An 18,315-nucleotide genomic window follows, 5' to 3' on the forward strand; every position below is an offset into this window, starting at 1 on the left:
CCAACACAATTTTATTGTATCACACAAGAACCATCAACAAGTGTAAACAACATATAACTATACACAAATATACATACAAAAATAACACATATATACAATATACTCCCATATATACACACTTGTATAAGGATATATTCAATAAATATATATAAGCATATATACATATAAAACATACAACTACAAAATTGTAGCATGATAGCGTAGCATCCCAGGAACCCTTAGGAAAAAAGGGAATGCAATACAGCCCTGGCCACAGCCACATCTCGCCCTGTATCCACATCTACAGCATAATGCCTGACAAAGGTGTCAGCCGTGGACCAGGTGGCTGCCCTACAGATGCTGGCCAACGGAACCCCCCGGAGGAGAGCCGAAGAGGCAGCCTGGGACCGCGTGGAATGGGCCCTAACCTGCAGCGGGCAACTCGCCCCAGCCAGGGAATAGGCCTTACTAATGGCCGTCACAATCCACCTGGACAGAGTCTGCGAGGAAGCCCTATTGCCCTTGTCCTTGGCCCCAAAACACACGAACAGGTGAGGACACTTTCTGAAGCCCTTTGTCCTGTCCAGATAGAAAGCTAGCGCCCTCTTCAAATCCAGAGTGTGCAGCGCCTTTTCCCCCTTGGAAGAGGGGTGAGGAAAGAATGCAGGAAGCGATATCTCCTGCGACAGATGAAAAGTGGACACTACCTTAGGTAGGAAGCCCAGGCAGGGACGCAATACCACCCTATTGGGATGGAATAAAAGGAAGGGGGGGTCAGACCGTAGCGCAGAGAGCTCACTGACCCTCCTGGCAGAGGTTATAGCCACTAGGAATGCCACCTTGTACGACAGCAGGTCCAAGGGGCAGGTCGCCAAAGGCTCGAAGGGAGGCAACATTAGCCGTGCCAGCACCAAAGACAGTGACCATTGTGGTACAGGAGGCGACACTGGTGGGTAGAGGTTGAACATTCCCTTAAGGAACTGGCGGGACTTTGGATGGGAAAAAACCGTGCTACCATCAACACGAGAGTGGGTAGCAGAGATAGCTGCCAGGTGAACCTTGAGGGAGGTAACCCTTAATCCCTGGTCCCTCAGGAGGCACAAATAGTCAAAAATCAGCCCTAGGGAGCTATCCGTAGGTACCACCCCTTTCTCACGTGCCCAGGTCTCAAACCTCCGCCACTTGGCCTCGTAAGAGCGCCGGGTAGATGGCTTGTGGGCATTCAAGAGGACCCGTTCCACCTGCGTAGAAAAACTCAATGAGGAGGGACGATCCGCCAAGCTGCCAGATGCAGCTTCCCGGGGTCGTGGTGAAGAATGTCCCCATTCCTCAAAAGATCCTGCCAAGGGGGCAGCCTCACATAGGTCCGCTGAGATAGCTGCAGGAGCCTTGGGAACCAGACTTGCCTTGGCCAAAAAGGAGCCACTAAGATGCAGTCTGTCCTGTCCTCCTCTATTTTGCACAGGACCTTGGCTATCAAGGGGAAGGGCGGAAACATGTAATGCAATCCCTGGTTCCACGTAAACAGGAAGGCATCCCCAATAGAGAGCGGATCGCTCCCTGCTCGGGAACAGAACGTCTGGGCTTTGGCGTTCGCCGCCGTAGCGAACACATCTATAACCGGGTGTCCCCACATCTGGAAGATCAGCCCACTGCACCCGTCGTTGAGCTCCCATTCGTGGTCTAACAACAGAACCCTGCTCAGGGCGTCCGCCCGAGCGTTGTCTGACCCAGCCACATGTATGGCTCGCAGAGTGACGCCATTCTTGACCGCCCACTGCCAGGTGAGCGTGGCTTCCCGGCAGAGAGTCATGGACGCTGTGCCCCCTTGCCGGTTCACGTAGTACATGGCAGTGGTGTTGTCTGTCTGTACCAACACGTGACGATTTCGCAGCAGAGCTGTAAGGGACACAAGCGCAAAACGAATGGCTCTTAGTTCCAAAACATTGATATGGAGCGCCTTTTCACCTTCAGTCCAGACGTCCTGGACACAGACATCCCCACAGTAAGCCCCCCATCCCAGCAGAGAGGCATCAGTGGTCACCGTGATGTCAGGATGTTGATAACCGAAAGGGAAACCTCCAAATAAATTGCCCTCAGACAGCCACCAATCCAACGAGGACAGTATGCTCCTAGGAACGGAGAGCTTGAGGGACGGAGGGTGCTGAAAAGCATCATACCTTCGTACAAACCAGTTCTGGAGAGGCCGCAAATGCAGCCTGGCGAGGGGGATTACAGAAGTAGCAGCAGCCATATGGCCCAGCAAGCACTGGATAGTGCGTACCGGTTGAAAACGGTTCCTCTTAAACATGGACACAAGACCCTTTAGGGACCTAGCCCTCTCCTGGGGGAGCAGAGCCTTACCCTTCACAGAGTCCAGGAGTGCACCAATGTAGGAGACCGTACGACTGGGAACCAATTTAGATTTTTCTAGATTAACCACGAGGCCCAAACGGTCGCATGTGGTAAGCACCAGATCAAGGTCCTGGGCTAATCTGGGCTCAGACTCAGCCACGATGAGCCAGTCATCAAGGTACGGAAAAATTGAGCAACCCTGCTCCCGAAGGAAGGAGACCACAGGAGCAACACACTTAGTGAACACCCGTGGGGCAGTGGACAGGCCAAAGGGGAGCACCTTGTATCGAAAAACCCTTTGCCGGTAGACAAAACTCAGGTATTTCCTATGTTCCTCACGTATCCCCACATGAAAATATGCGTCCTTCAAATCCAGGACCGCAAACCAGTCCCCCTTCCTGAGCAGGGCAAGCACAGTTGCCAACGTTACCATTTTAAATTTAGTCACCCTCAAATAGGCATTAAGGCCTCGCAAGTCCAGAATGGGACGCAACCCCCCGTCCTTTTTGGGGACTAGGAAGAACCTGGAGAAGAACCCCTTCACAGAGCCTTCATAGGGCACCTCCTCTATAGCTCCCTTGGCCAAGAGCGATGTTATTTCAGTGTCCAGCTCGGCCATAGTGTTATTGACAGCGGTCAGCGGTGAACAGCATCTCGGCAGTTCAATGAATTCCAGCCCGTACCCCTTCTCAACAATAGTTAAGACCCATGAGTCAGATGTTATTGACTCCCACTCCGAGAGGAATGGCCTCAGTCTGTCCGAGAAGTTCGGTGGTACGGCTGGGTTGACCCGTCAGTACTGCCTCCCCGGGCCCTGCTGCTCCTTCTGTTGGGACGGAGGCTGCGAGGAACGAGGTTTGAACGGCCTACGCCTCTTGGGCTGTTGCTGAGGAGGGTAGTGCCGCTGTTGATAAGCCGGGAACGGTTGGTAACTCGGCCGCTGCTGCTGGTACCTGCCCTGGTAGTGGTAAGGGCCGTACCTGGGAGCGTACCGTGGCTTGTAGGCGGGTTTGTCCGTGGGAGCTAGGCCCAAGGACCGTGCCGTCTGCCTGTCCTCTTTCTTTTTCTTTAAGGCCTCATCGGTGGACGCGGAGAACAGTGATTCCCCTTCGAAAGGTAAGCCTTCCACCCGGGACCTCACTTCCTGGGAAAGGGCCGTAGACCGCAGCCATGAGTGGCGTCGGAGGACGATGGCGGAAGTCATCCCACGAGCTGCCGTGTCGGCCGCATGGCTCCCTGCATTTAGCTGTTGTTTCGACAGGCGGACAGCTTCTGTCTGCAGGAGCGACACCACTGCCTTCTGTTCAGGGGGGAGGATGCCAACATAGGATGCCAACTTTTCCCAAAGGTAGAGTTGGTACCCAGCCATAATCGTCTGGTAGTTGGCAATCCTCAACCCTAGGGACGCGATGGAATACTGCCGTCTACCTAGGGCATCTAGCTTCCTCCCCTCCTTGTCAGGTGGTGCTGAGGGTGCTCCAGAGCGGCGAGACTGGAACTCCTCCGTGACGAGCGATGAAGGCGGAGGGTGCTTCAACAATGATGGCCAGGTGCCCTGTTTAATCTTATAAAGCTGCTCAATCCTCCTCGAGGTGGCAGGTTGGTCACAGGGCACCTTCCACACCTTCTCGACAATTTCCTCTATCCCTTCAAGCATAGGGAAGCCAACGGTTGCAGGATTGTCAGCATAGACCCTCCTGAGCAGCTTGTCCTTGGTTTGGGGAACAGCTGAGGAGATATCCATTTCCAAAGCTTGAGCCATCCGAGCCATCTGATCTGCGTAGATTCTCAAATCTTCATATGGAGAACTACTGCTCGGCGCCACGTTGTCGTCTGGCGAAGGTTCGGAACAGGACTCGGAACCGTACTCTCCGACGCTGCCGACGTCCTCCCCTTCGGAACTGTGCGATTCCTCTCCCCGGGCCGGCGGAGGGAACCATGCCTGCCTAGAGGTCGAGGGCCTCGGTTCCGAGTATGCGAAACCAGGAGCCCCTTCCCATTGGCAATGGAAAGCGGGAGGCAGATCCGAAGCTTGACGATGACGGGAGGCCAACGATCGCCCGGAACCGACACTCCCCTCCTCGGACCGACGTCGCTCACGACTGGAAGCAGCTGCTGGTGAGCGGTGACCAGAAGACGACCGATCCCGCCGACTCGGAGGCGGGCCTGGATCAGCTACTGGGGAAGGTGCCGATGGTACAACCTCGAACGCGCCCGGGTCCGGCACATCCTCCGGAACCGGAGAGCCCAGGTGAGGAGACGGAGTGCGTGGAATCAGGATGACCTCCTCCGTCGGAACCGAGCGTGGAGAGCGATGACGGTGTTTGGTCTTCTTCTTCTTTGCAGGTGGCTCTGAAGAAGATCTCGGTACCGACGCAGCCCTGGATGATGACGAGCGCGGCTTAGCCACCGGAATCGACCCAGTCGTCGGTTCCGACCGAGGGCTCGGAACCACGATCTTCGGTCCCGAGGCGGCAGCTCTCGGATCCGACGCGGTGGAAGAAGCGCTTCGGGGCGGCCTCGCCGAACCCTGCGCTGGAGAGGTTGTCTTCGACGCTGCGGCACTTGCGGGGCGTGCAGACCGAGCGGAGGACACAGAACCCGCCCTCGAGCGCCCTCCGACAGAGGGGCTTGGGCCAGCCTTGGGGGAGGGCAGCGGTGTTGCTGTTGACATGACCGCTTTCCAGAGGGAGGAATTCAGCCGGGCCTGCCGATCCTGACGGGCCTTATGCGTGAACCCCTGACAGATCTTACAGGCGGTCACATTGTGGGTCTCCCCCAGACAAAAAAGGCACTGGTCGTGGCCATCGGTCTGTGCCATTTTAGTATGGCACTTCAGGCAACGCTTGAAGAGCGCCTTTGAGGCCATCTTCAGGGGCGCGCAAATAAGAGAGGTCAACCAGTCCGAGTCAGAAACCGTCCGTTAATTACCGTCCAAATCAGTATCCAAAAGCGAAGTCCGAAGTCCAAACCGATGTCCAAATAAACCAGAAGATCAATCACAAGTAATAAGCGCAGAGCAACGAAGCTAACGTTCTCTCCCAGCGGCGGCAAGAAGAGAACTGAGGGAAGGGGCCGTTGGTCGCTGGAGGAGCACGTGACCGTTTGGGCGGGAAAACGGTCGCTGAGGCGCGCGACGAACGGCCCCTTCGGAGCTATAGAAGCTATGGAAAATTCTCCGGCGGCTGGCCTGCGCCTGCGCAGTCCCATGTGTGGAGGCACAGAAGAACGAAGATGAACTCTAAATTCCACTGGGTTATTGGTGATTTCTTAGCTATGCTAGAGGCTGAAAGAAAAAAAAAATTAACATTCACAGCCTTTGTACACCAAGAGTTGCGATTTACCATGCCAGTGCCAAAGAAGGAAGGAAAGAGCCTAGCAACGGACGGGCATCGTACGTTCTGGTGTGTGGAGGCATGCTGATGGGATGAAGGAGGAATAGATTCTCTTCCTGTGCCCCAGGTTGAAGGACATTGTTTAAGCTGAACTCTACTACACTACTGTGTAGTTCTTCAGCTGGTTTGAAAGCACATGAACAGTCTGGGGCGGGGGCAGGGAATCACCACTTGGCTTGTCCAACAACCTTGTTAGGTAGTTTGGCAAGAGACTGGCCAAACAGAAAAACCACCAAGCTGGTCCTGAGACAGCCTATTTTTAAAACGTTGAGATCATAATCCAAAAACTGTGTGTCTGCGGTGATCTTTCTTTCGGCAGTAGAAATCTCAAAGAAAGCTGCTTTTCACAGCCCCCCCCCCATTTTAATATGACATTCCTATTCTGTTTTTTTTAAAACCCTCCTCTTAATTAACTGTTGCACAAAGAACTTGCTTTTGAGATCTGAAGAAATGATTCCCACCATGGTGCCCCTTTTTCTGCAGAACGCTAGATGCTGCTGGAAGCCCCAAGTGCCTGGATCGACTAGGCAAGCTTCCGTTTCTAGGGATAAAGAGACAGTCTGTATCAGGCTAGTCACGGACACAGGTTGAGCAACAATCAGACTGCCGAGGGTTGGAATGCAGTAATTGAGGGACAGTCCTTGTTCCAAGGTCGCAGACACATAATAAAGATAGGCTGGGCAGAAGAGAAATCAAAGCAGCAAAGCACCAGCCTAAATTTAAAGGTATTGTCCTACACAGACCAAAAAGCAAGATCATTCTAAATGGAGTGTTTTTAAAAAAATCAAATGGCCTGGCTTACGCAGCAGCAGCATTTCGAACAGAGAATGACTCCATGCCAGGTTTATCTGCCTGGTACAGATTAAAAGCAAAGTAATGATTGTTGACTGATGAAGTGACAACAGAATAAATCAAACCCTTGGTGCAAAATGTAGACCGAAGGCAGGGATGGCCAACAGACTAGACTGCCTGTTGGCCACACCTGGCCGCCAAGGGTTCTCTTGCCCTCCCACCCCAATCCCATTGAGAGCCCTAGCAGATTGAGCTATGGTTGTGTTGGCAACCATCACTTCAGTGGCTTCTAACTTGCCCTACCCTAGGACTCTAGGGAAGGTTATGCCACTCCCTCCCATCACCATGCGCACACAATAAATCAATACACAATAAATCAATACCCATCAGCAACCCACAACCCTGACTGGTATCAGAATTCTCACCAGCCAAAGCCTGGTTCACATTTGATGGTCGACACTTGATAGATTACAAGGATGGTCTGCTTGTGTGAATGCACCTCACAGATTAAGGGACACTGGACTTTCGCATCACCACCCACCGTATCAAAAACCCAGTGGTTTTGCAGCAGAATCAGTTCACACTTGGGCTAAGAGCCATTGATGGGAAAAATCAAGTGTTGTGGGGGCACATACCTGAACCAGCCCCCAGCACCGGCAGAACCAGACCCACAGATGCAAGAATTAAAGACTACTACATGCTTGCAAACATACATGCGTGATTAATTTCAAGAGCAGAGACCGACAGAGCACAGCCAACAAAACAATGCCAGCACGGCCCCTTTGGGAATCTCAGTTCAGGAGAAGCTCATCTTTCTGCTAAACCAAATCCACTAGCGGTGGCAAAAGTGATATGAGAGAGGTCAGTCAAGATGTATTTTTTTAATGCTGATACCGAACAAGGTCATTGAGCAATTTTCTGTTCCTTCGAAGAGACACTCAAAGAGGTGTTTTCCGTATTACTGGGCCAACCTTTGTGCTTGCACTCTGTAACCTTATTTTAGAATCTTCTCGGATAATTCTGCTTGGACCATCACAAGTCCCCTTTTGTTTGTACAGAACTGAAGAGGAGAACCTCAGGGCCAAGCTAGACATTATGGCATCCGCAGGTCTGCTGTTGGCACCCCACAAAGCTGCACAGAAACTGCTGGTTTTAGTGGACGGAGTCAATTTTGCAGCCCTACCACAGGCTTCCAGAACTTCACAAGATATTCAGTGATGGCTGCTTTTCACAAAATTAAAAAAAAAAAGATGGGGAGGTGTCATAAATGCCCCCCCCCATGAGTCACCTTGCAGGATCCAAGAACAAATGAATAAGGAAAGAAAACATGAGGGCAGTGCCTGAAGTTGCTTACTTGATGGGAGGAGAGAAGGCCAAGTAAGGTTTCCAGCTCGAGGCGCCATGCCACCACAAGTAGCTTTAGCACTGCCTTCAACACCACCCGAAATCTGCCTGCCTCACTGTGGAGGCAGCCACATTCTGCCCCACATATGGTTCAAGTAAACTGCTGTGGAAAGCCCGAGTCCCATAGATGTGTCTGCTCCCTTTCCTAATGAGGGAACCAGTTTCTGGAACTGGTTAAAGGGAGAAACCACTCATGAGGCAGCACTCAGATGCACACTGTGCTACAGTATGCAAAGCAGATGCACCTTCTTCCTAATCTGGAATTTACCACTCTTCTCACAGCAGGTCATTGACTTCCTCCAGCCTCCCAGTGCAGCATATCAAAATGGAGGGGGGCAGGGCGGGTAGAGAGCCCTAAATAAAATTTTTTGCAGGCTCAAACAACTTGCAAGCCTGCCAAGCTGCACGCATCTGGTTATTGCTCCCCATTTCTGGTTAGAAATGCTTACTTATTTGGAGCCATTTTATAGAACTAATAAACCGTTGGAAATTTTAAAATAACTTGCGTTCTTGTATGAAACGATCACAGCTGCGCTACCTAATTCCACAGGAACGCTGCCTGGAGAGACATTTCCATAGAATGCCAATAAGCAATCGCTGTAAACACCCAGATGGCTGATTTTTATCACCGGATGCAGAGGCACCAGCTCACAATGCGTTTTTCCTCCTTCACATTCAGCCGTTACGGCTAAAATGCAGCCGAGGTGCTGAAAACGTCAAGCCCCAAAGGGGAAGAGAGCAGAGAGATAAGCTCTTGGCCCAAAGCACACCCCCCCCCCCCCGGGTCCAATGCACAAGAAAGATGCTGCCAGACTTGGGAGATTTTTTTTTGAATGCTGCAGAATTTTTAGCTTTTAACGTGTACTGATGCTTCACATGTGTAAGCTGCTGCTTGCATACATGTTGAAGGGATGAACGGAAGTAGGCAGGGTGGGGAGCCAAGAACCAGAGCAGCAGCGAGTTGCTTGAGCTCTGCACTGGGAAGGAAAACAGACCACAATGGTCCCAGTCCCAATGCAATCCTGGATAGCATTTCCAGTATTACACTGAACTCCTATTTGTCAACACTGGGTACACAGGGACAGAATCTTATCTTCGTCCACTGAACCCCACAGCCAATTTAATACCAAAAAATGTAGGCCTGCAATGCTGCTTCTTTTTCTTAGCTCCATGAAAGAGATCAACATAGTGTACAGCATAAGATGACTGGGGGAAGAGCGTCTCAACATTAATTGGTGTCAGTGGCTGTTGGTGGAATAAGTCACTGCTAAATTAGAGGGCTTGCAGTTACTTACCATCCAGCCATTTTCTCCCCAGAGAAACCTGCTTAGCCGCTCTGAAAATGGCCTGCAGACGGTAAGAAAAGCCGATCCTGTTCCGGGAAGCTTCTGCTCCCAGGTTTTTTTGCATTTCTGGATTCCTTTTGTAATAGTTTTCACGGCATACTTTTTTTGTTACATTGTTTCCTAATATTATAATTCGCCTCAAATCTCACTGTGAAAGGGGGGCTACAACTTTTTTTCTATTGCTTCATTGCTCCTTTAGACTTGTGTTCACTGTTTTCTGTTACTTGTTATTTTTGATTTTATTTGTGTTTCATCAAGAAGCAGCAGAAAAATATTTTAACAACGGGCTCATAATATCTATTCCCAAGGTTAAGATCTTGATCTCAACATACAAGCCAGGTTGACGGTGCAACTCACAGACATTTCAAGTGAATAAGATGGGTTTGGCCAGGACTAGCGAGCCAGGCTTCCCTACCACCACCTGCCTGCCCCATTTTGCTTTCCCCTACACACACCGCACCTACAGCAAGGAAGTAGCCAAAGACTTGGGCACCATAAAAAAAGTTGGAGTCCTCTAATAGCATGGGCTACATGGATTTGAAGTAGATGCAGTCAGGCACCATGTTATACACAAACACATAGTTAACAGGCTGCATGTAAATTCTGACATGCAGAGATTTAAACTTTTAAAAGTGTGGGAAACTCTCCCTTGAACAATGAAAGCATTTCCCCCTTCCCTATAAGGTGTGGGCAACACATGCACTAAATTGTGATAGTGTAATGGCGGGGGGGGGGAGGTGTTTGTGTATGTTTGGAAGGCCACCAGTAGACCATATCCACAATAGGGCGCATATTACACTAATATTGCGCAAGCTGCATTGGTTGCCAGTGAAGTATCGGATAAGGTTCAAGGTCTTGGTATTGACCTATAAGGCCCTGTGCGGACTAGGGCCAGCGTACCTGAGGGACCGTCTCTCCCCATATATTCCCCAGAGGACCCTCTGATCAGGAGAAAAGAAATTATTACCAGTCCCTGGCTCCAAGGAGGCCCGCCTGGCCTTGACTAGAGCCAGAGCTTTCTCAGTCCTGGCTCCTACCTGGTGGAACGCTCTGTCAACTGAGACCAGGGCCCGGCAGGATCTACTATCTTTCCGCCGGGCCTGTAAGACAGAGTTGTTCCGCCAGGCTTATGGCTGAGGCTGGACCTCCGCTGGCTGGAGGATACAACATCTACTCCCCTCCCTATGAGAGCTGCCCACCACTGTTCTTAAGCTGCTGCTATGTTCAACTGCACTGTTGCACTATTTGTAATTAACGGTATTGCCGCCATCAAGAAAAAGAGTGCTGCTATTTTTATTTTTGTACAATGCTTTTAAATGTTTATATTAAATGTTTTAATGCTGTTATCCACCCTGAGCCTGCTTGCAGGGAGGGCGAAATATAAATACGATAAAATAAAAAATAAATAAATACCAAATTTACATAACCCTGAAGGGATGCTGTAAATTTCAGCCTCCACAAGTAGAATTCTTGCTTATCAGTCCAAACAGAACTGCAGCTGGAATTGAGATCACCCTGCTGTCCCAAAGATGACAAGTCGGTGGCCAGCTCCCAAACCTCAGCAGGAACTCGGATGCAGGACGTGAATAGCAAACCACCCCCAACATGAGGGGAGCCACCCACCAAATTTTACAGCTGCTCAATTTGCCATTCATTTCAATGGCCTCTCATGTCTCAGCAGGGCTTGGTGGATTGCTCCCTTAACAGTTTTAATTTAATTTTCCAGCTATAACACTGCTGAAGAGGAAAAGGCTGCCAAGAAAGAAAGAAAGAAAGAAAGAAAGAAAGAAAGAAAGAAAGAAAGAAAGAAAGAAAGAAAGAAAGAAAGAAAGAAAGAAAGAAAGAAAGAAAGAAAGAAAGAAAGAAAGAAAGAAAGAAAGAAAGAAAGAAAGAAAGAAAGAAAGAAAGAAAGAAAGAAAATTATAAACTGTAAAATAGTTTGCATCTCCAGAGACCAAGCAGGAAACAAACAGGTGAGAGAGAGACAGAGAGACACAGAGAAAGGATGGCAACAGATAAAGCCTTTGTATTCTCAAAATGGGCTTTCTCAATGCCTATCAATTATGTGTGTGTCAATGGAAGAGAAAGAAGTTTTTGCTCAGGCATTGAGGAAGGGCTGGAAGGTTACAATATTTGTTTCAGTTAAAGGTTGACTTGCGCAGATCAGCCCCAACAACTACATTCTGACAGATGACCAAGCTGCAACGCCCAGCAAACAGGCAGCCCCAAGACTACCTGAATACAAGCCCATTTCCACTTCCACTCTTCAAGTGTTGTCTTAATGTTTAATTTACAGCAACGGAGATTGTTCAGCTACCCACAAACACAGAGACTGGGAGACAGCAACACAACACTCTCGTTCCAAGCATCAGAACTGAGAGTGAGGAGCCCCCTACTATCCTGTACGGAGGGCTATGCTGCCATTATACGTAAGAGAAAGTGTGAAAGCTTTTGGTCTGGCTGTGTCTGGACTTAATTGGCAATGGCTCTCAAGCATGGAATGTTTCAAATTTATATCTAGTCTGTTAACTCAAACAGCTCTCACATTAAAACAACAAAATGCAAAGTACATCAAAAATAATAAGCAAGCTAAGCAATACTCAATTCAAAACAGTTCAATGTTAGCAGCAGCTGTTTAATCCAAAGCTATCCACCAACCAGAATTTTGTGAGCAAAGCAGCCTTCCCTAGGAAGGGCATTTTCCATAGGTAGGGTGCAACCACAGAGAAGGCCCTGCTCACCTTCACTAGCACAAGTGGAAAAAAGAACAAGGTGCTGTAGGATAGTTTTATTGATGATCATAGATCCCAACACATTTCACTTAAAGCTTCATCAGGGGATCTGATAAAACAAGCTAGAATGATTAATTAATGTTTAAAAATCAATGTGCCCAGACTTGTACGTTAAAAGGATTCCCGGTCTGTTGCATACTGTTTTTAACTTATATTTTATATTGTAATTAGATGATTTTTTAAAACCTTCATTAATAATTTCTAACCTGTTGTATCAGATGCCCCGACGAAGCTTTAAGCAAAATGCATTGGGATCTATAATTGTCAATAAAACTATCCTCCTACAGCACCTTGTTCTTTTCTCCGGATGTATCATGTATTGGTGCGGCCTCTCTTTTCTTCACCTTCAATGGCAGCCAACCTCACGCAAAGCCTCCTCCAAAGATCTGAAAGCCCAAGTTGGGCACGAGTGATTAAGATGTGGAACTTACTGCCAGAGGATGTAGTGAAGGCCAAAGGCACAGACAGCTGTAAAAGGGGATTAGACAGAGTCAGGGAGGGTGGGTCTATCAGTGGCTAACAGCCATGCTGAATAAAGGGAACCTCCACATTCAGAGGCAGTCAACTTCTGAATATTATCGCCAGGAGGCAATTTCAGGGGAAGGCCTTGGCCTCTGTGTCTTGTTGTTGGCCTTCCATAGCAACTGGTTGGCCACTGTGTGACACAGGATGCTGGACTAGACGAACCACTGGTCGGAGCCAGCAGGGCTCTTCTTAAGTGCCCCATGAAACATTCCTTTGAGGTATCCGATCGTTTGACAATCAATGGGACATTTTAATGGTCAAAGCCTGGGACAGTTGTGACTTGATGGAACTTCATACTCACTTACCCACCCACCCACTCACAGGACAATTGTTCTGTTAGGCTTGTATAGGTTTTTGCTAATAGATTTTTATCTGTTCCTCAACCTTTTTTGACTGATTCCCCATGTTAAAGTAGGATAGAAGGCTTCATTCACACAGGCCAGAAAAAGATGTTCTGTACGTGCATGTGACATACAAAAGCTCTACTACCAGGATTGGGAGTAGAGACCAGGAATTTGTTGATGTGAAAGAAAAAGTGATAAAGAACTGGAATAATTCTAAGGTTTTCCTATTTGCTTCCTAATTACCAGGTAATCTGATCAAAAAGCAAAAGATGACTTTCAGGCAGCTCCAGAATCAGCATGACCTGTTAGATGGATGCATGGTCTCTAACCACAGACACAGGCTTGTTTGGGGGGAGTAGCAACATTGGGACACATTACGAGCACCCTAGCAAGGAAAGAGTCCCAGGTATTGTTCCAGCGCACAAGGAATGCCACACAAAGTTCATAATGAATTCGCTATGCCACAAGCAAAGTAAAAAACAGAAATAACGGAAGAGAGAAGCACTTATGATGATGATGAATATAAAGCGCCAGCTGTTGGGAGGAAAGGGGGCAGATAATGAAGAGAGAAGCAAAGCTTCATTTGAAGACTTTTTATGCAGATGATCTAGCCACCAGGGATCTGCAATGGTGATGCCTTATTTTTGTTGCAAGTTTATTTCTGCAAATATTTGGCATTTTATACAAGCTTTATCTCTTGGGTCATTGTAAAATACTCCCACTTGGAAACAAGGTCCAAATATGAAATTTAAAATAAACCCATTTCAGTGTCTCCAAGATGAGGGCGCTGGATTCTAGACTGAAGCAGCCACTGGGAGAGCTTGGGCATCTCTGCACCTCGCCAACATGAGCAGGCTGAAGCACACAGTGACCTTTCTGGAACCCAGTAGCACCTTTAAGACTAACCAACTTTATTGTAGCATAAGCTTTCGAGAGCCACTGCTCTCTTTGTCAGATGCATCTGATGAAGAGAGCTGTGGCTCTCGAAAGCTTATGCTACAATAAAGCTGGTTAGTCTTAAAGGTGCTACTGGACTCTTTGCTGTTTCGCTACTGCAGACTAACACGGCTAACTCCTCTGGATCTTCTGAAATCCAGGCACCTAACTATTTGCATCCAACATTAATCCAAAGACAGAGAGAGAGCTTTAGGCCCATGACCTTGGAGGGCTTAGGAGAAGAATCACTGATGCAACTGTTACCTCAACCCCAGAAGGCTCCTGTGAACATCAGGGCGAAAGAGTAGATATGTTACTATGCAGAGACGCTGTATCCCAGATCTTTAGCTTGTGAGTATGGTTGGGAGCAGAACATTAGGACCAAAAAGATGAACTGAGCCTCACGTGAGCTGTGTATACTCAGGCCTCAGAGACCACTTCAGATGCAGGAAGTTATGAAAATCAGAGCTCTGCAATTGGTCAGGCTGAGTATAAGTACCAGGAGCTTAACTTTGTGCATGGTCAGAATAGGACCTACTACATGTTGCACTTGAGACTCCAGCTCAAACCACTGATCTCGAAGATCTTGAGCTTAAGGCACTCCATGTATTGATTTGAGTTGGGCCAGCCAAAGCCATAACCTGGTCCTGCACTCGCTTCAAAAACATCAACTGCTGTGTGAGGTGAACAACATGCATCTGTGCCCCACCATGTGCAGAGCCATCACACAAGCCTGCGTAGTGGCACTATGGACAACAACTGGGGTGCTCCACCATATTTCTTGGGGAAAGATAGGTAACCCCCTGCAATGCAACATGGGAGCATGGGCGCTGATTTGAAGAGAAGCTTCAAAACCCTTTCTGCATGCACTCGCCCTGCAGGGAAAGGGGCTCTCGAAACTGCAGCTTTGTTTGTTAACTCGGCTGCTTTAAAAATACATACGCTTCAAATATGAAACATGCTGGTTTATAGCTTCTTGAGCCAGGAACAGCATCATCAATAACCATTGATTGTCCCGAAAGCATTATGAAGTTCTCTCAAAAAACAGGCACTCTTGCTGCGCCCCTGGAGGGATTCCAAAGGGGTTTTTTTGCACTTGTTTTGCAATTCTGAGTGACTGCTCTAATGTTCCTGTGGCACATCTCTCTCTCTTTTAAAATGCTGCTCTGCCTTCAAGGATGTCTCTGGCTGGACCACTGCTGCAGCCTCTGAGTCCTCTGAGTCCTGGGAACTTTCACCTGTGGCCTTGTCCCCCCCCCCCACACCCTCCATCTCTGCTATTATTCTTCAACAATTCTACACGTTCTCTCTTGCTACTCTCTGTCCCCAAGGCCTGAACCTCCTCCCTGAAAACACATTCAAGGCACCACCTCCACACATCTCTTCAGTAAAGTCTTTGGGTTAAAACTCATTATCCTCAACCAAAGCCCTAAACCACGTGTGACTGCATTTTCTCAAATTCAACCTTTGCCTATTCCCATTTGCACCCTTTACCTGTTTTGGTAGCTTCACCTCTCCCATCCTCGTTCCCATCCCCCATTGTTTCCCCTACTTTCTAAGTCTGGATTGTAAGCCCCTTGGGGATGAGAACTACTTTTTGCCTTAGGTGTCCATTGATGGCATGAGTACAACAACACAAAGTTAGACGGTTGCAAGGAACTTCATTAGAGGAGGGAGGTGAGATAGACGTGATTGGGAAATTCAGCCCTTGTCATCATTTTTTAAAAAAAAATTAATGCATTTGTGATAGCATCAGATTGCTAAACTCCAGAGTAAATCAACAGCATCTTCAAGCAGCCATAAGATTGCACAGTCTAATGCTGTGGGAAAATTGTCCTAAGGCTCATCTAAGCAGCACACTGCATGGAGAGATGTTTTTTCTTCCCCATCCCGCATGGGAAGATTTGAAGGGGGGGGGAGGAGATTGGGTTGCACACACATCCCTCAACCTCACTGTCAGTCCCTCACTCCAGGATGCAATAAACTGTTAACAGTTCAAGCAGGAAAACTGTCCCGCTCCCATCCTAAACTGATGTTTAACTGTCTTCAACATCCCACGCTTCCTTGGGGGCAATAGCATTCCCAGTCTTTGCTGAGGCTTTCTTTGGGGACTGGCCTCTTCTAAAATTATTAACAATGATAAACAAAACAATTACTGGCAGCCAGCTACGGAATTCCCATGAGCCTACTGGCCTTGCTTCTGCTGCTGGGTCCCTTGTTTCTCTCATCCTCCCTCTTTCTCCACTTCCCAGCAACTTCTGCTGGTTCTTCCTTTGATGGCTTGCCATCCACCCCCACCCAAGCATCTAACTGCATTCCCTGTACCCTCAAGGCTGTGATACAAAAGGTAGAGCCAGCAGCACCATTAGTACATTGTTAACTCCCTAAGGTAACTGCTAAAAAGCAGTGCCAATGGTTGATACCTGCTGGTGACCATTTTTAACCAACCCACGTTTCCTGATAGCAAGGCGTTCAGACATCCACTTCTGCCAAAGTCCCTCTTTCAGCTTACTCACTCTCCTCCCCTCTTCCTCAGCCTTTTGGTTCTTGTTTCTGCCTCCTCTCTCCAGAACTTGTTCCTGTTCACTGCCTCCTCCTTCCTGTTCTCCTCTGGATTCGCTACTCCATCATCCAGCAGTCAGTTGCTTTCAAAGCCCTTTGTGTCCTTGCAGTTCTCCACTATCCTATCCCAATACATTCCTAGGACCTTTGTTCCACCAGTTCTACCACCATCACCCATATGAGGGTCTCCAGCTGCTTCAAAATGTTCCCCCTTCTCTCTTGGTGCCACTTTGCTGGAAGCTGCCCCGCACAACACCTGGATGATGCCACTTCTCGCTTGGCTCAAATCGACCAGGGTCAGGGCCTTCTCAGTCCTGGCACCAACCTGTGGAACTCTCTGTCTGTTGAAACTAGGGCCCAGCGGGATTTGTTAACCTTCCGCAGGGCCTGTAAGACAGAGATGTTCTTCAGGCATATGGCTGAGATTGGGGCGTGGGTGGGCTCCTTTGCTGGTCTCCTGTTGAGGGTGGACCTATACCCCCTCACCCCCGTTTTCCACCAACTCGCCTTATATTGTCTGCCAGTTCCCACCCCATGGGATGTTATTGGTTTGGGTGAGCATTATGAGCTGCCACACAGAGTGGTCGTTGTTGTACTGCACTGTTGTTTTAAATGTGACTTTATTATGGTGGTGTTTCTATATGATGTTATCTGCTCTGAGCCCGCTTATGGGGAGAGCACATTCTAAATCTAATAAAATAAATAAATACATCCTTCCTTGATACTCACCTGCACAACCCCGTAGATTCCCCTCTTTCACTAAAATGAAGCCATGATAACTGCAATGGATGCACATGCGTCCCTTATTCATCCCATTTCTACCTCCCTTACCTGAAACTTTTGCCTCTGGGAAAGGATCTATTTTCTCTGTAGTGCACCTAGGCAAACTGACGGTGCTACATGATTATTATGTCTTAATAACAATGTCAGACTGAAAGAAGAATCCTGGTGCTGCCCCAAAGCATCAGAGGGGAAAAAAATTCAGCTGCACACAGCTCCGGGGACATATGGGGCCTTTAAAGGAAGGAGGAATGTTAAGGTCATTTAGCGCCACCATGTGAATGGCCCATTCAAGCCTGCCAGACACCCCGAAGTGATTATACGTCATCTATTTGCAGGTCCCTTCTGTAGTTAGAAACACACACATGCACACACACACCCCGCGAAGTCAAGTGGGGCCTCTCCAGCTATTACCTTGGGGTTAGTCCGCTGCTGAAGCCTTCTCTCTTCCCTCTCTCTCTGCAAACGCTCAAATTCCTCCCGGATCTCGGCAGGCGTCCTCCTCCTCTCCACCACCTGCGAGAGAAGAAAATTGAGAACAAGACATTCAACAGCAGTGGGACAGCCAGCAGACAATTATGGAGAATTTGATCAGGGATGCAACTGGAAGCCCTCAAAGGCTTTTCAGCCTCTGCACACAGAAAGCTCAGGAGGGCTTTTCATTCCCATTTCTTCATGTTGCAAGATTCTCACTCCTAAAGCAAGTCCCAAAGTCTATCATTGTTTTATTCACATGTACACCTGAGGCTCCTGCCCTCCATTGGTGTGCGTGTGTGTGTGTTTTTACAGAAGGCTACAGTCTGATTATAAATGAATGCTCCAGGCTGTCCAGCCTAGCAGGCAGCCCACACAGAACAGCACCAAAAGCAGGTAAGCGTAATACTAACATACTAACAGGCCAAACACTCTATTCCCTACCTGAAATGGACAATTGCCTGGGGCTGCTTAGCCTTGGCACCACAATTATTAATTCAGAGACGTTCAGATTTATGGGCCATCAGACACCAGAAGCTTGGAGCATGTTACAGTAAAAGCACATGTGCACACACATGCACACATAGAGCTTTCAGGCTTGGAAACAGTTATGCAGATAAAGGGCAGGGCT

General features: G+C 48.5%; 1 protein-coding gene across 1 annotated transcript in view; it reads right to left on the bottom strand.

The window, feature by feature from the left end:
- DNAJC11 (DnaJ heat shock protein family (Hsp40) member C11) overlaps positions 1–18,315 on the bottom strand; it is a 63,375-nt gene that overhangs the window by 20,702 nt on the left and 24,358 nt on the right. The window contains exon 4 of the mRNA XM_055001541.1: positions 17,625–17,726. Within this exon, the coding sequence (XP_054857516.1) occupies positions 17,625–17,726 (102 nt within the window). The remainder of the gene's footprint in view (positions 1–17,624; positions 17,727–18,315) is intronic.

This window comes from Eublepharis macularius, chromosome 17 (assembly GCF_028583425.1).
Source record: "Eublepharis macularius isolate TG4126 chromosome 17, MPM_Emac_v1.0, whole genome shotgun sequence".
NCBI lineage: Eukaryota > Metazoa > Chordata > Lepidosauria > Squamata > Eublepharidae > Eublepharis > Eublepharis macularius.